The 26,880-nt window shown below is 34.2% G+C and overlaps 1 protein-coding gene across 9 annotated transcripts in view; it reads left to right on the forward strand.

Moving 5' to 3' along the window:
• Positions 1 to 17,511: 17,511 nt before the first annotated feature.
• The window catches only part of LOC149567612 (folylpolyglutamate synthase-like), a 191,192-nt gene continuing 181,823 nt past the window's right edge, over positions 17,512 to 26,880 (forward strand). For 6 of the 9 annotated variants that reach the window (XM_089820848.1, XM_089820851.1, XM_089820854.1 and 3 more), the window contains exons 1-2: positions 17,570 to 17,737; positions 17,933 to 17,958. In XM_089820848.1, coding sequence (XP_089676974.1) covers positions 17,724 to 17,737; positions 17,933 to 17,958 — 40 coding nt within the window. In that variant the 5' untranslated portion in view covers positions 17,570 to 17,723. Of the gene's footprint in view, positions 17,738 to 17,932; positions 17,959 to 26,880 lie in introns of all 9 variants that reach the window. The other 3 variants (XM_089820852.1, XM_089820849.1, XM_089820853.1) reach the window with 3 other exon arrangements.

Genomic DNA, 26,880 nt, shown 5'->3' on the forward strand with positions numbered 1-26,880 from the left:
ATATTCATTGGGCTCAAGCACTTTAGTTCAATTCATTTAGAATTTTCTTGCTTTCAATCCAAGGAGAATGGAGCTTACACCACACATACATGATCATGTCATGGCTCGTGGAATAACTTTCACAGGATTTATGGAGATGGAAAGTAATAGTGTGATAAGAACATTGCTACATTATACATTGCACGTGATGTTATTGTAGAGGAATATGAAGATGTCTTTGTAAGCTTGTTCCTCAAGAATCTACAAGGAGTGACTATAGATTGGTTCTACCACCTTGTACCACAAATTATCCCAAATTAGGCTACTCTTAGAACCAAGTCCAAGGAAAGCTTCAAACTTGCAAAAGATGTTTCAAACCTATTTTCTCAACACACTCAAATGCATAAATACTTCCATGAGTCTATGCATGATATCATTTCCAAATTCAACAAGTTGACAAATAGAATATTGACTATTCCTCAGTCTACAACTAGGAATATGAAATTCTTGTTCATAACCACCCAGTTACCTAAGGTAAGTTTTTTTAAGAAGAAAAAATCCAATTTACCTTGTAGCTACATATAATTTTGTATTGGAGGATGGAGATGACTTAATACTTGTTGGTAAGATAAGGAAGTATCATAATCAATTCAAAAAAAGTTTTCTTTAGAACCATCTACATCTAATACTATAGATCCCATAGTGTAGGGTGAGAAAATGAATTACTATCTTTGAAGAAGCAAATATCTTGACACTATTATATTTGGGCCCGAATTGCAATGGCAGGCCATCGCAATTGTGATGGCTACTTGTCACCCAAGCAATAGTACAATGAATTGGTTCTCATCGGACGGGCATCAGACTTTTGTTGTTACAAATTGTGATGGCAAGGTTGTGACGGATAAAGCTATCATAATCTGGAACAACACAAGGGAAAGTGTGCATCTTCACACTGTCACAATTACAACAATTGTCCGTCACAATTGTGATGGCTTAAGCTTTCAATCTGTCGTAGGACTGATGACTAGCCATCGCAAGTGCGATGTGAATGTCACAACAATGTTGTGAGAGTGATAGCTATCAGTCAGAATAGTCCATCGCAATTGTGACAGGCATGTAACAACAATGTTGTGGGAGCGACGACTATCTGCCAGAACAAGTTGTCACAATGGTGATGACTTGCATTAATAATAATAATAATTGGCGACAAACATTGAATAAGTTCCTAGATTCCTTACAAGGACATCACAAAGAGACTCAAAGTTACCTATAATGTTATAGGGAAGAAAGAGAAGGAGATTTTCTTGGATGCAACATGTTTCTTCATCGGAGAAAGAAGAAGTGTGGCCATTGCAACATGGGATGCTGAGTTTTATAAAACACTTGGTTGGGGAACTCTTTTCAATAGATGTCTTGTTGAGGAGGACGAAGATGGTCGGATAAGAATGTACGGTCACTTGAGGGACATAGGGAGGGACATGGGGAGGGACATTACAAATGGATAGCCACCATACTGCCTTCGATCTCTAAAGTAGGTTATCAAGGTGAAGTTGACATGGCTTACGAATGTCTATAAATGGCTCTTTGTAATCATTTGTCATACAAGTGCCAATTGATATCAATGTATCCTTTATAGCTGTGGCATCTGTGTGGATGCACATTTTTGTTATCAAATCAATCTATTTTGGTTATCATTCACATATAATTGTGTATAGGGTTCTATTCTCAAAACTTAAGTTATTTGAATTACAGTAGCATTTATAGTAGCATATTGAACTATGGCATCCTTCTGCATTTCTTGAAACCAATAGATTCACATAGTTAGTTGTCATGAAATTATAGGTTAATAACGAGCTTCACCTGGTTTTGAGAATAGTTTAATATTCTCTACTATCAAGGCCAACCATGTGAAGGTGGAAGCTCATTTTGGCCCCACCCCCCCTCCTAACATCTAAATTCCCTGTTAACATCTAAAATCTTTAAGAAAGGATCAATCTTTAAAGAACAAGAAAAGGTTCTAAACTTGCAAAAGTGACATCATTTTCCCATCTTTTGGTGCGTGTCATTTTTCTGTCGCATCCAAAATAAGTTTCTGCCACTCTGAATTGAGAATGCACATGCAATTGTGTTATGCATGCATGAACAATAGGCAGAGCTAAAAAACCCACTATTTCTACATTTATTTAATAGGTCTATGCAAACCTCTAACAAAAGTGCAAACCTATTGGGTTTTTTCAGATCCACCTGATGTCATATGCATATGAATTGAGATTGCATATTGAACTATGGCATCCTTCTGCATTGCCTGAAACCAAGATTCACACAATTAGTTGTCATGCAATCATAGGTTAATGTTGAGATTCACTTGGTTTTGATAATAGTTTAATATTTTGTAATCAAGGCCAACCATGTGAAGGTGGAAGCTCATTCCCCCCCCCCAACATCTAAATTCACTGCTAACATCTAAAATCTTTAAGAAAGGATAAATCTTTAAAGTACAAAAAAAGGTTCTAGACCTATAAAAGTCACATCATTTTCCCATCCTCTGGTGCATGTCATTTTTTCGTAGCATCCAAAATAAGATTTTTCCACTCTGAATCGAGAATGCACATGTCGCTGCATTATATATGCATGGATAATAGGCAAAGCTGAAAAAACACAACACGATTACATTTATTTAATAGGTCCATTAAGATTTTAAAATTATAGACCATCATGAACAATGTTCTTGATGGTCTATAACTTAAAATACCTAATTAAAGACCTCTAACAAAAATGCAAACCTATTGCATTTTTTAGCTCCACCTGATGTTGTATGCATATGTATTGAGATTGCATATTGAACTGTGGTGTCCTGTTGCATTACCTAAAACCAAGAGATTCATATAGTTAGTTTTCATGCAATCATAGGTTAATGTTGAGCTTCACTTGGTTTCAAGAATAGTTTAATATTCTCTACTAATTAGGGACAACCACGTGAAGGTGGAAGCTCATTTACACACCCCCTGCCCCCCACCCAACATCTAAATTCCCCACTAACATAGAAAATCTTTCAGAAAGGGTCAATCTTTAAAGTATCTAGAATGTCCTCATTGCCTCTTGCTACTCTCAGGGGAAATCCATCTTCATTTCTCATGAGAAATTCATCACACAGGTACATCCAAGAATGTCCTCATCATGTCCTACATAAAATGTATCCAATATTACAATATGCCCCCTAAGAAATAATAGTTCAAGTGAAACAAACACATGAAAAATGAGAGAGAAAAAGAGGAATCTACTTACTAATAGGCTTTGCCATCGCATCTATGGCCATGCTACCTATTGAGTGAGTTTTATTATTTTTCTATTGTGCCAAGATCTCTTTGTTTATATACATACACACACGCACATATATGTCTGTGTATGTATGAATATATGCACATATATACATACATACATACATATACAAAGATCACAAGGGCACAGTAATGAAATTTTAGATCTTCACTAATCTCCACAATCCACAAGATCTCTCTAGATATATACATACATACATACATGGACACATACATATGTGTGTGTTCGTATGTATATATACACATATATAGATGTATATATATGTATATACATATATAGATGTATATATATGTATATACATATATACATACATATACACATACATATATACACATGCATACATACGTACATGTACATAAATCTGCATATGCAATTTTATCACATTGGAAATTTGTATGTGATCTTGCTAGCTGGGAACAATAGATTGTTCCTACTATGATATGTTTTTGTAAAATTTCTTGTGAACCCTGCCCATTTTTCCTAGTCTGAATTATTTTTGTGCAAGATCATGAGGTAAGTCACTTAGCATGAGTTAAGTGAGTTTTATTGTTTTATTATTTGGATTCTAGAATTTGTATGCATCTAGATCAATTTTTTTGTTCTGCCAAGATCTCTTTGTATATATACATACACAAGCACACACATTTGTGTGTGTATGTATATATATACACATATATACATATACATATGTATATGTATGTATATACATACATATATACATACATATACATAAATTAATATTAGCAATAGATACTCGGGAGAAGTTACTACTAGATTCAGTACTTCATAACATTCTAGATCATATAGTCATGCCCAAATTAATAGAAACAATAGATACTTGGGATCCTTATAGGGAGACTATGCCAATACATGCATGGTTACATCCTTGACTTCCATTGTTGGGCCAAATTATGGAGCCTTTATATCCAACCATTCATTGTAAGTTGGGGAATGTGCTTCATGCCTAGCATGCAAGTGATGCATTTGCATATGCAATTTTATCACCTTGAAAAACTATATTTGATCCTGCTAGTTGGGAACAACTAATTGTTCATTTTATTGTACCTAATATGATGATAGTTCTATAGGAATTTGTAATCAACCTAGCTAATCAACAACTAGACCAATTTAACTAGGTTATGACTTGTTTCTTTCTAAAAATATCTGTTATGATATGTTTTTGTAAAATTTCTTGCGAACTCTACCCATTTTTCCTGGTCTCCATTATTTTTGTACAAGATCTTGAGCTAAGTCACTTAGCATTGGTTGAGTGAGTTTTATTTTTATTATTATTTGGATTCTAGAATATGTATGCAACTGGATCAATTTTTTTGTTGTCCCAAGATCTTTCTGTATATATACATACATCGGCATACACATATGAGCTTGTATGTATGGATACACACACATATGTATATACATACATATATATACATACATACATGCATACATATACATAAATAGTAGTAATATATGTAATGCATCAGTATTTTCTTTGGCATTGCTTATAAGAGTGTTTCAAGGTTGGGAACCACTTCAACATCCTTTGCATGGTTTAGAGGTAACGTCATTGTGGCAGAGGCTTTTGCAATGGAATGAAACATGTGAGTTAACATATAATGTCTTAAAATAGTTAAGTGCTACCTAACTATGTCCAAAGCGTTTGCACACTAGAGGCATACTCCGTCTACCAGATTACCTATATACTTGTATCCATGAGATCAAGACCCTTGAACTACTCACTCTAACAAATATGTATTTTGGTTTCTAATTATTTTGATGTAGCCATATTCCTATAACCATTAGTGAGCTTTACTCACCTAATACATCTGTTCACCACCATACACCCACTCGGTTGAATCAAGCAATTTTCTATAATTACAATATTGTAATACCTTGGTGCAACCTTTGTGTTGTAGTTTAAAGTTAATATAAGGTTAGCCTACATAGCTCCTAACTCACTCCTTATATAGTTATGTTTGAAAGCTTGTGACAATAACCAACGGGTCTAAATAGGCCAGTCAAGTTAATGTTTAAAGTTAGAGTTTAGCCTTCTATTTTCAAAAGCTAAGTAGACCAGGTTGCATCTATTGAAATGTCTTAAGATAAACCACAAATATGGATTCTTCATTCTATAAGGGGATCCTTTATTCAAATGTAAAACTGGTTACACATACATGATTCTTTTGTTTAACGCAAAGCTAGTTTTGAAGCACATATTCCTTTTATTAAATGTAAGGTTGATTACCTAAACATCCATACATGTATAAGCATGGTAAGTTACTTGGAATGTCATGAGATCAATCTTTAAAGTACCCTGAATGTCCTCATCACCTCCTGCTACTCTCAGGGGAAGTCCATCTTCATTTCTCATGAGCAATTCATCACACAAGTACATCCAAGAATGCCCTCATCGTGTCCTGCATAAAATGTAGCCAATATTACAAAATGCCCCTGAGGAATAATAGTTCAAGTGAAATAAACACATGAAAAATGAGAGAGAAAAAGAGGAATCTACTTACCAATAAGCGTTGACATCTCATCTATGGCCATGCTACATGTTGAGTGAGTTTTATTATTTTTCTATTGTGACAAGATCTCTCTATTTATATACATACATACCTACATAGGCACACACACATGTGTGTATGTATGTATATATATACATATACATATGTATATATGTATATATGCATATACATACATATACAAAGATCACAACGGCATGGCAATGAGATGCAAAGATCACAAGGGCATGGCAATGAAATGCAGCGATCACATGGGCATGACAACAAAATCATGAATCTCCACTAATCTCCATAATCCACAAGATCTTTTTATATATATACATACATACATAGACAAACACATATATGGGTGTATGTATGTATGTGTATTTACACACACACACACACACACACATATATTTGCATGTGTGTGTGTGTGTGTGTGTGTGTGTGTGTGTGTGTGTGTGTGTGTGTGTGTGTGTGTGTGTGTGTGTGTACATACATACATATACATGCATACATACATACATATACACATACATACATACATACATCTGTAAATGCAATTTTATCACCTTGGAAAATTATATTTGATCATGCTAGTTGGGAACAATTGATTGTTCATTTTATTGTACCTAATCTGATGACAATTCTACAGGAATTTGGAATCAACCCAACTAATTAGCAACTAGACCAATTTAAATAGTTTATGGCTTGTTTCTTTCTCAAAATATCTGCTATGATATGTTTTTCTAAAATTTCTTGCGAATTCTGCCTATTTTTCCTGGTCTGCATTAGTTTTGTGTAGGGTCTTGAGCTAAGTCACTTAGTACGGGTTGAGTGAGTTTTATTATTTTATTATTTGGATTCTGGAATATTTATGCAGCTAGATCAATTTTTCTATTGTGCTAATATGTAATAAGCACCTTAAAAAAGATCTCTCTGTATATATAAAGACTACAAGTTGTACAATTTGTCATGTATTACATTTGCATTTTCTTTTTCATTGCTTATAAGAGTGTTTCAAGGTTGGGAACCACTTCAACATCCTTTGCATGGTTTAGAGGTAATGTCATTGTGGCAGTGAGAATAACTTCAGTGAAGAGTTGAGTGTAAGAAGTTATTACCGTGAACCTATGCTATAAATTCCTGCAAGCCAAGGGACCCTAAACCTATGCTACATTTTCTAGAGACATGGGAGAAGTTACTGCTAGCTTCAATACTTCATAACATTCTGGATCATATAGAGATGCCCAAACTAGTAACAACAGTAGATACTTGGGATCCTCGTAGGGAAAACGTGCCAACGAGGATACATGGGATCCTCGCAGGGAGAGTGGTCAATTAATACATGCATGGTTACATCCTTGCTTCCATTGTTGGGCCAATGTATGGAGCCTTTGTATCTAACCATTCATTATAAATTGGGGAATGCACTTCGTGCCTGGCATGCAAGTGATGCATCTACATAAGCAATTCTATCACCTTGGAAATTTGTATTTGATCCTACTAGCTGGGAACAACTGATTGTTCATTTTATCATACCTAATCTAATGACAGTTCTACAAGAATTTTTAATCAACCCAGCTTATTAGCAACTAGACCAATTTAACTGGGTTATGTCTCATGCATGTGTTATTCCCATTTATCATATGGTTGCAATATTGGAGGCACCATTTTTCTCAAAGTGGAAGCAAGTTTTGTATCATTGGCTTTGTTGAAGTCCTTATTTTATTGAAGTAACAAAGTGGTTTTTAGGGTGCAAATGACTATTTTTCCCTAAGCTTCTTGCTAATGAGAGGATAAGAAGTTAGCTAAATGTAGCCCTTGAAATGATAAATCAAGTTGTAGAGGGCACGAATGTGGAACAACCTGGGGCTAGAGAGAATTTAAGATATCTTAGGGTGACAGAGTAGTGCCAATTGGGGGCACTTCAGCAACAACAAGCAACATTAGCATATGCTCAACAACAAGCGTCAACTCCCATGGGCAGTGGGATTCACCTAAATAATTTGATGGGTGCACCTCAATTGAGTTTGAAGGAGTGATTGAAATATATGCACAAGAACATGACATCCAATTTTTCCCTAAAGTGGGATGCACACATGATGGTCTTCAAGTTTATGGCTTTGGAACTCTGAGTATCTATCTAGTCTATAAAACAACAAGTGCTTGCATAATCTGGAGATAGATGGGTGATTGCATCATTAGAGCAGCTAGTTGAGATGCACTCTAATCGAATTGGACAAAATCATTGATAAACCAAACATATAATAAAGAGGAAACTTGAATGTGAAATGCTGGAATGAAATCTATCGAGGATCAAACACCTATGCCAGAGTTACAACACAATGTGAAGTTGATTTTAGATATAAAACAATAAAAATAAAACATGACATAAATCATTCCCCATTTGTTTTGATTGTGGAGAGTTGAGTGCGAAAGAGGGTGGAGAGCTCTAAGCTCTGAATGTTGGTGGAGATTTCATTGACATGCCCTTGTGATCACCGCATTTCATTGTCATGCCCTTATGATCTTTGCATTTCATTGTCATGCCCTTGGTGGAGATCAATGGAGATCTACAATTTTGTTTTCATGCCCTTGCTCTACAATTTTGTTGTCGTGTCGTGCCCTTGTGATCTATGTGCCCTTTACACTATAACATTTGGGGTCAAATTGCGATGACAATGTAATTTGTGGTATAATTTGGGCCCAAATGTAGTAGTTCTTGCTCTACAATTTTCTTCAAGGGGAAAAGAGGCACCAATATAAATTTTCTTTTCTTTTCCTTCTAAACATGTATCTCTTTATATTTCCCCCAATAAGTGATTAGAGAAGCTTCTGTTTATGTATATGTATGTGTATATATACATACATACACACACATATGTGTGTGTGTGTGTATATATATATATATATATATATATATATATATATATACACACACACACATAAATATACATATACATATGTGTGTGTGTGTGTGTGTGTGTGTGTGTGTGTGTGTGTGTGTGTATTTACATGCATACATACATATATACACACATATACACCTGCATACATACATCTACATATGCAATTTTATCACCTTGGAGAACTGTATTTGATCTTCACTCAATCACTGAGAAATAATATAATCTGTAGGTATATATTTCTACATACTTAGTTTGGTGTGAATAGTTTAGATTGAATTCGTTTGAGGAGAGTGAGTCTACTCATGGTGATAATGGCTCCATGTATTGGGTCTTTATAGGAGAGAGACTTACAAAAGATTAGATGTTGTTTATAGCCCAAATGTTCCCAAATTTATGTTCACAACTCAAATGCTCTCCCATGGCCTAAGCTAAAACCCTCATTATTGCATCTAAAATTAAGGAATAAAATATGATTATGTCCCCAATGGAGAATTGAAATTCAGTTTTTTTGGATTCCACTTAGCACTATGTCAATAAATTCAAGAAATTCTACTACATGCAAATTAACTTGCATTGATTCTGAAGCTTAGGCTCTAACAACGATCAAAAGGTAAATTATTGTTAAAGAATGTGCTAAAAACAAGCAAGAGTACATATTTAGAATGAAGATATTGGCATCAATGAAGGAACATATAATCCTCTTATACATAATCATAATTATGTCGAAGATGAACTCAAGAAATTGAGTAATCCAAATCTGACCTTCCAATTACCACACTCCGTCCATCAGTATCATTTTATCAAACTACATAGTAGTTCCAGAGATTTATCCAAATAATAAATTACACTCATACAAAAAGCTCGTAGCATGAGAGATATTCAAAACTTGTGGACTATTTGGAATTGATACTAATTTACCAATAAGATGACACCATAATGGAGCCATAGAGATATACTTCTGGTTTGTGTGTCATTCTTGAAGATGAACTGATATCTCCACTATCAAAATTATAATATCCCTATTCACTTAGAATCCCTACTCGCTTAGAAGATAAAAGCCTGAGATGAGATTTGAATAAAATTATGATGACACTTTTTTGTAGACAACTTATATTGATTCATATCTAATGATCATAGGCCAAAGATATTCATGTGTATCATACACTTTTCATGAAAAAACCCCTAGTTACAGAAGTTGCTTCTACCATTGGAGCAAGTATTAGCCCTTGAGTGAGAAATTGTACGACATTTATAAAAGCCCTTTACTTTTTTGGGACATGGAGCACATTCCATGTTAGTAAAATTCAGGTTTGCAATTATTTGCTTTTTTTTCCAAAGATATGAATAGTGATTGATTAGAATTTCTTGCATTTATTTATAGATATTACCCTCTATCATTTCCATCTATGGTGATATTGGGTTTTATTTGTATTGAGTTAGAGCATACTAATGTTGGATGAGATTGCATTGAATATGCATTGGGACAAGGTGACCACCTCTAGATTTACTATGTGCTTATTATGCCATCGCTTCATACCCCTAAAGGCTTCTTTTCATGAGCTCTTTATGATCTTCTCATGTCCTGTGAAGTCCTTCCACATTATAGAAGAAATGTAAGTGTTCATATCGAATATGAACTCGATGTAATGGCCAATCTCAATGGGTTTCATTGACTCCCCATTTGTGGGTGTTTTGGTAAACATCATCGATGTTGTCCATGTTCAAATGATGTCAAGACTTAGTCAAATGAACACCCTTGTCTTCAATGTGTGTTTCATCAACATTCCACTAAATGGCTCCACCCATCTACGCTGAAAACTCAAACCTAAAAAATTGATCATTACAAACATTACATGTATATCAATGCATGCGTATCTTAGAAGGGTTGATGAACATATGAAGCCGACTTTTTATGTTGGATATGGGATGATTCATTTGTGATTCCAATATATTCCCCTCTGTATTGAATTTCTATATCATTAGATTGCTAGATACCATTGGACCTGGTCTTTTGAAATGGTATGGGCTACTTGGAATTGTCAAACTTGAACCGTTGAACTCTACATTCAAATTGATGAACCAACACTTTGAATCACTAGTTTCATGTTCATAACCTTTAGCCTCTGAAATGTGAACTTTGATTTTGATTTGTGGTGCATGGACTATTATGAACCAAAATACATCTAAATGTTCTTCGAGACATCTGAAAGCATATACACAAATTGATATGAACCAATCAATATAAATTACAAAGTCTTTGAATCTTAGTACTCTAATCCAAGACAAGAGCCTTTTGAACATTGAAACCACTAAACTGCCCAGGACACTGAACTTATTAAACATATGAACCTCCTTCAACCAATGGAACCATTTTGAAATAGGTTCGATGAGGTTCAAAACCCAAGAGGGACTAAGATATAAACCTCAAATAAGGGTTGCATACTATGGTGGAGTAGGAGGAGATGGTTGTGTGAATGGTTGATTGCAAAAGTTGCAGAAAATCAGGGTGTCAGCTGCAAGTAGTTGCATTAATTTGATAAGTGGGATGATCAAAATTGTCATGCCCATCCTTATGATAGATGTCTCTATCTCATAATAGAAAAATACCTCAAATGACAATCGAAAAATTATTAAATGTATAGAAAATCAGAAGAACATTCACATATAATATTTTTGAAGGACAAAATTATTATTTTTTTAAATAATTCGGTGAAAATAACCATGAGCTATATGGATCCACATTGTGGCTATTCCACTCCAGTAGTGGAAACTCTTAATGTTAAAAATGAAGATCTTGCAATTAAAAAAAGATAACTATCAGAGATCTACATTTGTGTTTTAGTGATAACAAATATATAGCCTAATCTTAAGAAAAATATAAGTCTTAAATGTATATGATTAAATAAAATAAACAAGAGTACTAGTTGTAGTTGTATAATTCTAGTATTACTAATTATGTTAAACAAAATGTTCAATAAAACAAGTATGAAGTAACATAAATGGATCATCTACTCAATCCTATTATGACTTAATGTGAATACATTTGATCATTACCTAGATGATATTATGCATGAGATCTTTACTCAATCACCAAGAGATAATATAATTTGTAAGTACATATTTCTGCATACTTAGTTTGGTATGAATATTTTTGATTGAATGCAAGGATAATTGCTTGTGTAAATTCAAGATATGAATGATTAATTTATTTTAGTGCAAGTATTATGCAAGTGTGTATGTATGCATGCAAATCAGTTCATATAGTGAATTGATATACATACATACATGCACATATGCATACAATCATCATAATCAGTTATCCTTGAATCTGACCAAAGCTATTATATATGAACAAGAGATATATGTTTAGAAGGGGAAAAAAAGAACATTTACATAGGTACCTCTTCTCCCCTGAAGAAAATCTCATAACAAGGGCACAACACGTCAACAAAATGTAATGATCACAAGGGAACGACAACAAAATCCTAGATCTCCACTAATCTCCACCAATGTTCAGAGTTCTCCACCCTTGTTCAGAGATCTCCACAATCAATCAAAACAAATGGGGAATGATTAATGTCGTGTTTTCTTTTTTTTTATATAATCCATAATCCACAATCCACAATCCACAAGATCTTTCTACGTATACATGCATACATACACAGATACACATATATATGTGTGTTTGTGTGTATGTATGTATACACACACATACACACACACACACACATATATATATACATATGTATATATGTATATATGTATATAAATACATACATACATACATACACACACATACATACACACACATACATATGTATACATACATACACATATATACATACATATACATATACATATACGTATACGTATACGTACATATATGTATATGTATATGTATATAAACAATGCACTTTCTAAGAGTTTACAATTGTTCAACAAAATTAATGTTTTATAAGAAAATGCACCTAAAGAGCTGTTAGCTCAAAAGCAAGAACATGGTGTTGAAACAATAAAAAAAGTGCTTGACACCAGAGGTCTGCAAGTGATGATGTTGACCAATCTTGAAAACTTGAATGTTGAAATGAAAGTTATCGATGATCAAACACCTATGTCAGAGTTACAACACAATGTGAAGTTGATTTTAGATAAGGTAGAGGCATATATTTAGAAGTTTGATAATCAAAACTTAAGGCACCTGAGAGAAGGAGAAGGAACAACTTTAGAAAGAGAAGGAGAAGAAACAGCTTTGGAAAGAGATTGTATGGCAGAAACACCAACTAGACAACATAGAGGATATTATGGGAGCCACTGGATAGAATCTAGGAAAGTGTTGCGGTAGGTGCTATGACATTGGAATTACTTGCAAGTGTCTTTGAGAATTTACAGTTCAAATATCAAATGCTTATAGGAGTGTTTCAAGTATTGGCATAGTCTCCTTACAATGTTCCCAAGTATAAAATGCTTATAAGAGTGTTTCAAGGTTGGGAACCACTTCAACATCTTTTGCATGGTTTAGAGGAAATATCATTGTGGCAGAAGCTTTTGCAAGGGAATCGGCCTCGTGATTATGGCATAGAAGCAAAACTTGCTTCTTCAACTCCTTACACTCAACTTTTCACTGAATTTATTCTTCAATTCCTTGCATATGCAATTTTATCAACTTGGAAAACTATATTTGATCCTGCTAACTAGGAAAAATTGATTGTTCCTTTTATTACACAAAATTTGATCACAATTCTACAAGAATTTGTAATTAACTTAGCTAATCAACAACTAGACCCATTTAACTAGGTTATGGCTAGGTTCTTTCTAAAATATCTACCATGGTATGTTTTTATAAAATTTCTTGCAAACTTTGCCCATTTTTCTTGGTCTACATTATTTTTGTGGAGGATCTTGAGGTAAGTCACTTAGCATGGGTTGAGTGAGTTTTATTGTTTCATTATTTGGATTCTGGAATATGTATGCACCTGGATCAATTTTTCTATTGTACTAAGATGTAATAAGCACCTTAAAAAATATCTCTAAATATACATGTTTAGAAGGAAATATAAAGAGATGCTTGTTTAGAAGGAAAAGAAACAAAATTTTACATATCCCTCGAAGGAAATCGTAGAGCTGGGGCACGTCAACAAAATTGCAGAGTAAGGGCACGCATGATAACGAAATCACAGAGCAAGGGCATGACATGACAACAAAATCACAGAGCAAGGGCATGACAACAAAATGCAGAGATCACAAGGGACGAGAACGAAATCACAGAGCAAGGGCACGACAATGAAATACAAAGATAACAACAACAAAATTGCAGAGCAAGGGCAAGACGATGAAATGTAGAGATCGTGACAACAAAATGCACCAATCACAAAGGCACAATAATGTTTAGAGCTCTCCACCCTCTTTTGCATGTAGCTCTCTACAATCAAAACAAATGGGGAATGATTTATGTTGTGTTTTTTTTTAATTTTTAATATACTCACGTGGGTGTCCAAATTACAATGCCAACATCAGTATTGCGATGACATCGAGGATAATTGCAAAAAAAAAAAGAAAATCACCACAAATTACACTGTTGTTGCAAATTGTCATTACAATTTGACCCCAAATGTACTAGTGTGAGGCTCTTTATCTACTCCCTAAGAGGATATTTCATGGTGAAATGACCCAAATACCTCTAGTAATTATGGTACAATATATTAGGCCAAGCTTCCTCCACCACCCAAGAGGCACCACCATCAAATGCAAAAATGAAATATTATGAAGTAGAACATGGTGATCTTCAACATTGTAAAGAAGATGTTGCAAATATTTTCCAAGAGCAAAAAGAATACACAACTAGTTGATATGATTTGTTAACAAATAAGAAGTTGAAGAACAAGAAGAGGAATCCTATGTTGAAGCTTATGTTATTTTCAATTATTCACAAAACCAACTTGACAAGAAAAAATATGATGAAGATAAGGTAAATGATGTCCCTAATTTACCAATAGCTCATGGTAAGAGAAGAACCTCATTTCCAGTTCATCTCGAGGACAATCTATGGTTTAAGAAAGTCTATTGAAACCTTTTTCTTCTTCAACTACAATTAGACCAGGTGTACATAATCCTACATTTTTTGTTGCACCTAATTTAGTGTAAACATTCCTAGTTAAGTGCTTAATCAATTGTAGTGGTAATAAGAAGGGCACACCCCCTTTTCAATAAGAGATATTTTAATGCACACATTATGGCTGGAATAAACATTTTGTAATCAACCAACTTAAGTTAATTGCAAAATATCCACCCAACAATATTTATGTGTGTGTTTATACACTATAATTTATATTTGCAAGGGAGAATACTATCTATTTTATATAAATGTAGGCTAAAAAATACATAAATATTTAAAATCTATCATAGATTAGAGAGTTCTAGAAAAATGTATTAAACAAATAAGCTTAAAAATCAAATGGCGAGACAAAGATATTTAATTAGAAGTACAATGTACATATATTGTGACATGTGCTTTTGAATTATTCACTAGGGCACAAGAAAATAAATGGTGCTTAGATGAACGCTTCACAATCATTAAAATCATAACATGTTTCTCTTTCATAACTATTTAAGATCATTCTGTGGTTGTGAATCCACCTATGAAATGGTAGATCTATTCTAAAAGCATGTATTTGATCCCTCAAAATCCTTAATTTTTCCTTTAGTTTTTTGTAAATTTGCATATTTATCTTTGCATAAATACTTGGGTGCATGGTCACGAGTTTGCACATTTTAATGATGATTGTTCTCTTGTGCCAAAGCTCACACAGATACTTAGTAAATTACATTGAGAATGATCAAAGAAAACATGCAATTGAATCCTTAGATATTGATGTAAGTAAAAATACTTTAAAGAGATTGTTGTTATGTAGAGCCTAATCAAACTCAGAGGTTATTTTTTCCCACTTCCTTTGGTGCAATCTCCCCCCATATTTCTTCTATGGGGGTTTGGGGGTAGCCCCCTTGTGATAGGGGTCAAGGGGCAATGCCCCTTATAGAGTCTAGGGACAACGACCAAGGCAAGGTCCTAGGGTTGCGCCCCAGGTGCGTTTGTTGTTGCAATACAAGACAGGGTTGAGGGGTAGCAACCCAAGGCCAAAAATGAATTTATTATTATAAAACGTGTCAAGAGTTATTTTTTTCTATTAGATGACATATTCGAGTCCTAATTTTGTAAGTGAAACAAGTCTTGTATAAAATGGATTAGGATTAGGGATTTTATGATGGATGATGATTTAGTATCTTCTTGTGGTGGTATTGAGTTGCAAGAGATTGTAGGTTGTAATTAGGTTGAAATTACTAGATAATAATATTGGACTCACTATTTGGTGGATGCAGCCTAGGGATTGGACAAGCCTCGTTAAATCTTTATGTCTTCTATTCGCTTATGTGTGCTTTATTCCTTTGTGATATTGATTATATTTGCATGTAATTGTTATTTCTATCCCACTAATCTCAATAGACAAAGATTCGTATTTTGCATTAATAAATTCAATCTAAATGCTCTCGTCTAATTCCTTTTTAAGTACTTGATTATAGCTCTAGGTAGTCTAAAGCAAAAGTTAGTATTAATTATTTATATACAAATATAAGGGTCAAAACTAAAATGTTTGGAGCATTGATTGGACTCGCAATGGTGTCTACAACCAATCAAAATTAAAGATAAAGGTCTAATTATCTACCAACTATTGCCAAAAAACACACAACATTTGTATCTCTTCACTATATAAGAAGATGAACCATCCAAAATAGAGCCAAAATCAAAGGGAAAAAGAGCAATGTTTGCAATTTTACCATTATAATACTAATTCTTGAATAAAAATGATTAGATTTTCACATCTAACAACAAGACATAGTTGGCCTCTTGACCAATCAAATATTTTAATTTTGTTACAGGTAAATTTAATAAGTTTGTGACAAAATATATTAGGAATAAAGACAAAATATTACCCAGACAATTATAAGCCACACTCATAATCACCACCAAAAGGTCTACATAGGTGCTAATATATCTTAGAGGACAAATATACTTATAGTGCAATTAAATACTAGTTCACACCATCTTTGATATGAATTAGGAAGGTGATAGGGACCTAAAGGAAAATGAGAGAAACAAGTTTGTATTTTTTAATAGTTGGGATAGTTGAATCATAAAGACATTTTATTCTAAAGTATACAACTTACAATGACAATGACAATCACCTAACTAGGGAAAGACACCAATAGCGATCGTAGCTAACTTCATGCGCTTATATCTCCTAAATGGTATATTAGATTTCAATATTTTTTTTGGGTTGCCTTTGTGTACGACTTAACTGCTTAAAAGGCTTCAACTTTAGGGTATTAATGATGTATCTCATAATGTGCAAAAAGATAAAAAAATCATTACCTACAAAGCATCAATTGATACATGACACCCATTGAGCCAATAATTGTGCACTCAAAATCACCAGTACTTGCAGACAATCATCCCACTAATAGAATACAAATAATTCAGTAATGATGGACAAATGAATCAATCATAAATTAAAAATTATAAAATAATCATTACTAGTACATAAATGATCAATTATTGATGAGATATATATGACATTACCTAAGTGATGGATTATTTTGGGAAGTCATTATGCCCGTAAATGAACGGTTCTCAAACCCTGGCCACTTTTGATACTTTTGGAGTGATAAGTAATAAATACTTTTTTTTTATAAGTTTTGTTTTGAGATAAGAAGGTTGGAAAATGAAAGTAACAAATCAAAAACTTAAACTAACCAATAACCTAAATCACAATTAAGAAATTGACTGTGAATTTCAAATGGCGTAAGAGGATTCGCAGAAGCCAAGAGCGAGGGAATCGTGGAGTGTACACTCTAGTGGGAGTCCTTCATTTTGGAAAAGTATACCGCCTTGGCTCATCGTGTTCTGAGTTTTTCCGAGCCGAAGGATAGAATGAACAATTCAAGGTTGCCCTCAACTAGCATTAAATTCCTTTCTAGTAAAGACGACAAATATATGATGCCTAGTTAGAGGCATATTTCAGCTCCGGGTTTAACAAGTTGTAAAACCCACAGTTCACGAAATAATGATTAGGGTTGTTAAAAACAATGTTGAACTCTTACTTTTTGCTTTCGACTGATTTCTAATTGTTTGGATTTCAGGTCCAATCTGGATAATGAAATCAACAGTAAGTTTAAGAACTCTTCTACATTTCTGTTATGGAATTCATGTCTTCTTACTAAATATTTATGCATTTTTCTTATGTGGGCAAATTTTATGGGCTAGTACTTTCCATTGGAGATTAATTATCATAAAAGTTCCAAATCTTAGGTTTGCCAGATCGTGATTTTTTTTCTTCCACATATACATTTAAACTTCACGTAATCACGCCAAAATCTACTTTTGCAGTGGTAAATCCTATTAAATTTCGGAGTTAGCCTAGAATAAACATATTTTTTTGGACTATAAGAAGTATTATTTTTTAGGCTTTGAAAGCTAAGCACATCAACCGCCATATTGGCTGTTTTGTTCCTAATTGGTTAAATATGTTGGCATCTTAAAACTAAACATACCATTAGTAAATAATTTTAATGGTTGACTTAATGCAGGGATAGCTAACAATCAACCTCTCCAGTTAAGCTCTGAAGAAAGAGGGCATAACAATCGGTTATGGTTGAAAGAATGAGAAGGTCAGCCTTTGGAGAGAACATCACAAGATGGAATAAGAGTATAACACACTTTGGGGCAGAATTACTTGGGCTTTGTAGCTTGTTTAGCATGGTTATTTGTAATGGCATAAGGGCTTGCCAAATTCAGGTGTATTACCTGCAAAACTCATAATGGTCAAGTGTGGTGGATTATATAATTTGATCCTAAAGCTTTATCTCTAGATTGATGGACTTTGATATTGGGGACTTCCTCATTGTTCATGCACGACTATTATTAAGTTTGGCATCATTTCAAGCAACCAACATGGCAGACAAACCCATTACATGCAAAAGGAAACCCTTCCCAAATATAAATCTCATGAATGAAGAGAGTAGAGGAATCTTTAGTGCTGCTCTTGAGCATTATGTAAAAAAGTATATAGGGGACAAGGCAACTGATGAGGCAAGTGGTCATGTCCGCAACAATTTGCTGACTACTATAATTTACAAGGCCTTAAGTGCTTGCAAAAGATCTCACTTCAATAAAGGGGCTGCAAATATTTTTCCAACAAACTTTTGGTACGATGAAGAGTGTAAGGCTGCTGAGAGGTCATTGAAAGGGAGTGGAATGAACCACAAAAGTAAGAAAAATTATGAGAAATGGTGCAATAAAAAAAAAAGGGTATGTAGAGGCAACAAGGAATGAACTAATAATTTCTCTTGGAAAACACAATCCCAAAGGTTTGTGGAAGGAAATACAACATAAAAGAAAACATGTTGAAAACAATTATATGGATGACCAATGGTTAGAATATGGAAGGCTCTTTTATGAGCGGGTCCTAGAGAAAGACTCTCCTCCCATAATTAACATGTCGATGGAACTCTTCTCAGTAGAATATATCAAACAAGGAATAAAGAATGCAATTTGAGCTTTTGGTTATAATTGCGTTCTTTTCTTCTCTTAGCTCTCTATTGTGACGATGAATCATAGCTTTTAGCTTTGTATCGTGATAATGAATCATAGAGTATGATTCAAAACATTGATATAAAAGAGAACACACAACTAAAACAAAAGGCTCAAGTTGCATTATTATTGACGACGGAAATCTTATGTCTTTAAAGGAATAAAGAATTTAGCAATTGGTAAAGCACAAGACATAGGTGGGCTTAATGTTGAATTTTTTAAAACGAGGAGTTGAGGCTCTTGCCCCTCGCATCAAAAGAATGGTTAATGGCATCACTCAAGATAGTTTTTTAATGGAGTTGACAATTAGTGTGGTCATCCCCTTATATGAAATTGTGGATGTCAATAACCCATCTAACTACCACACTATTATAATTGACCCTCTTTTTGGCAAACTTTTTGGGCGCATAATAGAAGTGAGACATAAAATAAGGGAAAAAGGAAAAAATTGTAGGTAGTTTTTTAGACCAAGATAGTCTACCATTGATCATGGCATCACCCTTAGACACTTGATTGAAAAGACATGGGACATTCAAATTGAAGAAAGTTTTGTTGCTTCATCTTCTTTATGTTGCCTAGAGACAAACTGGGGAACAAAATGGAGGAATTGGGTGCCCTAGATGAGTCTACATCAGTTGTGCATAATATTTATGAGCAACTTAGAGCTATAATTATAAGAAGGGAAGGATCCTATGTGTGAATGCTTTTGTAGTAACATTGGCCTTCAAGAGGGGTGCCTTATATCCCCACTTTTTGGTCTCTACATTGACATACTAGAACAGTGGTTAAGAAAAACAGAAGGGGATGGAATCCAGTTGCCAAGATATGTAGTGATTTTATTGTTATATGTTGATGAGTTTTATCCTAAATTTAAAATTGGTCCATGGGCTAAGAGAACATTTGAAGGCCTTGGAACACTTGCCAAGACGTCATGTTGCAAGTGAACACTACGAAGATGTAAGTCACGCTTTTTCATTAAATAGAGAAGAAACACAAGTTGAACTTCATTTTTGAAAGCAACTTGTTGGAAATAGTGAAAGAATACAAATATCTTGGGATTGACTTTAGCTAGAAGCTTAGTTGGGAGTCTTATAGGTCATAAAGGGTTCATGGATGATCGAAAGCTTCTTGCTCCAAAAGAAGTGTAAGAAAGCTAAACTTTGAGATTGAAAAACTAAGAAAATCCTTTTCGGTTTGCTACTCACGTCGGCTGTGAAGTTTGGGGAGGTAGCATGTCAAATTGCTGTTGGAGACAGCAAGAAAGCATGGAACCTTTTGCTGAACTAGGAACTTTCGCATTCGAGGCATCACCGATACCCATTTACTTAGTTACATAAAGAAGTTAGAATTCATGGATATAACCATGTTGGCCCAAAATGGTTATCAAGGAGGAGTTAGATTGGAGGAATGGATGAAGAAAAACAACAAATGGTTGAGCGAATGTGACGCTGATTTGCATTGATGCCTTAACAACAATGGCGAAATAAAGAAATATGTGAAAAATTCAAGGCTGCAATATGGACAAACTAGACTAGGTGGAAAAAAGCATCCTATGTTAGAGAGTTTAACACAACTTGTGAACATGATGAAAAAAATATATTTAGGGGCACTAATGAAAGGAAAAGCAATGTTTTTAATTGCATAGTTGACGTAAGGTAGGATGGAGAAATGAACTCAAGGGCATTCACCAACCACCTTGCTAGAGTATGCACACGAAAGCCAAAACAAATATAGGAGAAACATTGGGATTACACTTAGTTTCTAGTTGGCACACGCTAATCAACGTTCAGGCTGGAACAAGATACCCCATCGTAAGCAAGGATATTACGTAGATAGATTAGTCCATAGCCCTACTATTCTAAGGGAAGCCCTACTATACTAAGAAGGGGTGGGAAACCAAGGTTGGGGGTGGCAATTTTATAACATGGGCAGCGAGAAAGCCAAGTGATTATTCTTCGGTCCGCTCCCTAGATTCTATACGTAACATGCCCCATAGAATAGTAGGGGCCCCCTCCCAGCCATTTTTTGAGGTGGGCGCCCCGCTATAATTTTATGGCCGCCTTGCGGTGTCTAAGTCTCTAGTTGCCTTTTTGTCTCCTTATAATAGTATCAAGAGCCGGAGACGAACTCATTATTCGGCAATAGACATTGGAGCACTCAACACCAGTGACTTGGTTCCCCCCGTTTTAATGGGTGAATAAGGCGGGGTGGGGTTTAAGTCATTGTCCCCACGATCCTAGTTCCAAATGGATATGGAATCGGATCAATATCCAGATGCAAATATGATGAGACAATATTCTTATAACATGCTAGGCATAAGGCCTACCTGGTTGCAACCATAAACAATTCATATACAATCTGCGAGCTTAGAAGCTTGGGCTTATAGAGCCAGACTTAAGTTATCTTTCTTCTACTATCCTCAGTGATTGAAATTCTAATCCTAATCTCAAATTATATAGCCAGCAAAACCACAAGTCGGCCTATCAGACAACTTATTACAAAATATAGGTGTCGCCCCAAAGGAGAATCAAAGACCAAACAATTATGCAAAATAACATCCGTAGGGACAAGGATAGCTCCACACGTGACCCAAGAAGAGATCCCCAAGGTCGTGGAAAGCCTTACATCACAAAAACCTTGTAGAAGCAAATAATTGTACATTACTCGATATGCTAGGAAATAAGCATGCCTCGAGCAAAGAGAAGGATAACTCCCACAAGGAATGGAATTTTCCATGAATATAGGATAATTATCCACAATAGGTCTTCATTAAGAATTAAACTACATGGAAAGAAAGAACACGAACATCAAGGGCCATTCCATGAACAACAAATAGGAATAAATAACAGGAAATATTTTTGGTGATGCAAGATCGCCAAAGATCCCAAGATGCTCCTACATTAGGAAGCCCCAATAATCTGAGAAGTATCATAAAGATCCAACTCAGCTTGAGATATCTAGGAACTGTCTTCAACTGGTTTATTCTGCCACTGTATTAAATATTCTTTGTAATCTTTTCCTCTGGTGCTCTTGATGACTGTGGTATCCAAAATTTTGTCAATTCCCTCTATCTTCTTTTTAGGATAATCAGATTTATCAGATTTCTCTTCATCAGATTCAAAATACTGAAAGATGTCTGAAATGTTGAAAATAGGTGAGATATCCATGTCTCTAGGGAATTCAACTTCAAAAGCATTTCCATTGTCATGTTTCTTCAGGATCTTACAAGGCTTAAATTTCATCTTAACTTACTATATTTTCCAACTGAAAATCAATTTTTCTTCAAGTGTACCATTACTTCATCTCCAACTTCAAAAGTTTTTTGGTCTTTTCTTATCTACTCTTTCCTTATATCCTTGATTACTGTCACTCAAATTACTTTTCACTTCTTCATGCAAATTTTTCATTAAGTCCATAGTTTCTTTTGCTTCAACACTACTCCTTACCTTAGTATCCAATTTCCTCAACTTTGTAGTTCCTCTAGGACTCCTGCCTTTCAAAATCTCAAAAGGTGTTTTCTTAGTACTTGTGTTCATTGAATTTTTTATATGAAAACTCTGCTTGTGCCAAAACTAACTCCCAATTAGAAGGTCTATCTCCTCTAAAACTTCTCAACAAGTTACCCAAACTTCTATTCACAACTTCAGTTTGTCTATCTATTTGTGGATGAAATGTAAAACTAAACTTAAGCTCAGTGTTCAACTTCTTCCAAAGTGTTCTCCAAAAATAACCTGTGAACTTAGTATCTCCATTAGAAAATATATTCTTAAGCTCAGTGTTCAACTTCTTCCAAAGTGTTCTCCAAAAATAACCAGTGAACTTAGTATCTCCATTAGAAAATATATTCTTAGGTAATCCATTTAGTCTCACAATCTCTCTGAAAAATAAATTTGCTGTGTACTGCATCCGATGTCTTCTTACAAGGTATGAAATGTGCCATATTAGAAAATCTGTCAACCACTACAAAGATAGAATCATTCTCTGTCTGATTTCTAGGTAATCCAAGAACTACGTCCATAATGATATCTTCCCAAGGTTTACTAGGAACAGGCAAAGGTGTATGCAAACCAACATTTTTACTAGTTCCTTTAGCTATATGTCAAATTCTACAACTTTTCACCATTTTCTGAACATTCTTATACAACTAAAGTATCTTTCTAAAATCATCTTCACTATCTAATCAATCCCAAATTGTCTTGCAAGTCCACCACTATGTTTCTCCATAATGATATTATCTCACGTAAATCCTCTTGGTATGCATAACTGAATTCGTAAACAACATATCTTCTTGAATGAAATAATCAACCTGCTTATCTTGCTCATCTATCATGTGATTCTTACAACCCTTCCAAGGTTTTTGCAAAAATAGGGTCTGTTTCATACATGTTCTTCAAATCTTCAAATCCAAGTACTTCAACCTTCATCTCGGTCAACAAAATTCTTCTTTTGCGTAATGCATCTGCCACCTTGTTTGACTGTCCACTTCTATGCTTCAACACAAAAGAAAAGTTTTGCGTATACTCAACCCTGTTCATATGTCTTTGATTCAATTTATTCTGACTTCCCAAGTATTGTAAAGCTTTATAATCAGTATACAATACAAATTCACTAGGCATCAAATAATGTCTCCATTTCTTTAAATCTTGAATAATTGCATAGAACTCTTGATCTTAGACTGAATATTTCCTCTTAACATCATTCAATCCAACTTAAATCCAAACTTATATATCTCAACTCTTAACAATTAAAACAATGATGCACAACAATAGAAAACCATTCACATAACACAATGAATTTGTTGACTAGGGAAACCCTATCATGTACCCTGCTTGAGGCCATATTGGGATACTTCCTTCTGTCACCCCAATTTTGTAAAGCTTTTGGGAGACAAAATTGAAAAGGTGGCAAGTAAAAAAGAATCAATTAAGGTTGTACAAATAAGAAAATATAATCAATATAAATAAATAATAAATTAGTATAATATATTAAATGATAATATATCAAATATTATGATTAAGAAAAGATCTGAATATACTATTACTTTATGCATATAGCAAAATATAATCTATAATACATTATAGGATACACTCTGTGTATATTAATTAAACATTATCATAATATATACATCTGAAATTTAATTTAATAAAATATATACATCAGATAATAAAAATTTGAATATAGTACAATTATTGATTAAAAGAGACATTTATTCTATACAAATACTCATCAATTATATATTTTAATATTTTAGATAATAACAATATTTTGACCAATATACCTTTTTCATAACAGTCTTGCTAAACATAATCAGCAATTACATTTGTAAAGATACTAGCTTAATATTAGACCCACGATAATTCCTTGCAATTGTAGTACCAAAGATAGAAAACCATATTGAAAGATAACCATTTATAGTTATATAATAGGACATAATTAATAGAATAAAACTAAACAAATGAAAAGTCACAAGCTAGTCCAAGGGACACACCCTAAAGAAATACAAATATAAATATATGGTCTTCCAACCAAGGAACGGGGAGAAAGGGATTTACTGGAGAATAAATGATTGACATGGCTGGTAAAAATAAATGAATATAAGTATGGAGGAACTACTACATCATCCAGCGTAGATTGTAGATAAATATACTGTTAATAATAATTAAATTAGAATTATATATAGAGAAAAATACAGAATATAATAAGAGAAAAATAGTATTGGAAAAACAGTAATAAGGAACAACAAATTGCAGAACAATTATAATAAATTAAAGCTTCAGAACTTACACAGCAGCAACAGGGATCTAGGAAGAAGATCAAACAAAGAAGACCAATACTCCAGAGAAGAATTTGGAAGAAACACAAAAGCAATAAAAAGAGCGAAACAGAGAACATAGAAGACAACAATAAGAAGAGATATACAACAGTCATAACAAGACAGGTAGATTGCACTTTACAAAAAGAGAAGAATGTATGACTTATGATAAATAGAAGAAAGAAGCGATAAAAACCAACGACTCAGGGTCTACAGGAAGAACATTCGAAAATGACAGTAACACAAATAAAAAGAGCAAGGACAATAAACTCTCATCAGCGATTAACAATCGGGAGCTGGTAAGAAAGGTCAAAATATTCACACAAACATCAGAAGAGTAAAACACCGATAATGAAGTATGTTCAGAGACATTCATAACAATGATGTTAAATGCAAATGTAATTGCTGATTTGGGATGTTTGATAGAAAACTTTTATGAGAAGGATGAGTTTCTCATATTGAGAACTCAGAGATCAGAGGACATTCATTTGGAATGTCGAGTTTCTCCAAAGGGGAAACTTAGAGATTAGAGGGCATTCTCTTTGAATGTCGTGATTCCAAATTGGAACCGAGAGAGAGATTTATGGAAAATCTCTTAGAGACAATATATATTGTAGCGGTCAATCATATGCATATGTTAGAGAAAAGAGACTTGGTTAGGGGTGGGATATCTATCAAGTAGTGTTGTAATGAGCATAATCATTATCAGAGATCCCAGAGGCCTTAGAGAGACACTCTTCATATGACAATTGCCTAATCGAGAATTAAATTCTCATTAGAGGATTAGGTGATTTGGAAGAGTTCCTTTTGAAGGATTAGGACGGGTTAGTAAAGGGGTAGTATTTAGATGAATGAATGAATGCTTTTTAATGATGTCCACGGGGCCAGAGCAGTCTAAGGGATCGAAGAGAAACTGCATTAGATAATTTCTGAATTCCTTTCCATTTCTAATCTTTTGGTATGTATCTTAACCAAAAAACCAGTAGTTTGCTTTATCTTATCCCTTTCAAATAGACTATGCATGTTGTCCGCCCTTTAGATGACATCATACAGAGATCAGATGTTGTCGTATGTCTCGCATTCTGAGAGAAAATGCCATTCCATTTCAATTGCTCCAGACCTGCAAAATATGCAAATTCTCTGCTCCCAAGTCTCTTTGGGCCTCTTCCATCTTCCTGTCTCACACCTGAGGTGATGAGATCCCGTCCTCAGTTGTGCCACCAATAACCTTGCCTTTCCTTTAATAGCAGCCCCAAGGTACGCTTTTTTGCAAGTTCCCTTGTTGGATTGAATTCTTTAATATAATATGCCTTTTTTCTACTCATTATTGTTCTACATGGCATTGTGAAACTTCCCTCTGACAAACTTTCTTATGTCCGCATTTGTGTTTGGGCAATCTTGTAACTTGATGTTCCATTTAGCCAACCATTTAATATTTTGCTTCATCCATGTTTTCTTCCTTCGGTTAAGAGCCTCTCCTTTCACAATTTTCGGCTAATGATGATCCTGCATGTTTTCAATCTTCTTTAAGTAACTAAGTAACCGGATTACCGCTGAAGCCTCTAATATAAAAACCCTGGCCTCAGCCATAAGAATTTCATAAGGCACAAAACTCTTGACTGTGAGATTGCTTGTGAGTAATTGTTTCTGAATTCTCTCTATTTGTCTCCACCCCCATTTTGATAT

Source organism: Cupressus sempervirens, chromosome 3 (assembly GCF_028749045.1).
Source record: "Cupressus sempervirens isolate cs-2001-9-10 chromosome 3, ASM2874904v1, whole genome shotgun sequence".
NCBI lineage: Eukaryota > Viridiplantae > Streptophyta > Pinopsida > Cupressales > Cupressaceae > Cupressus > Cupressus sempervirens.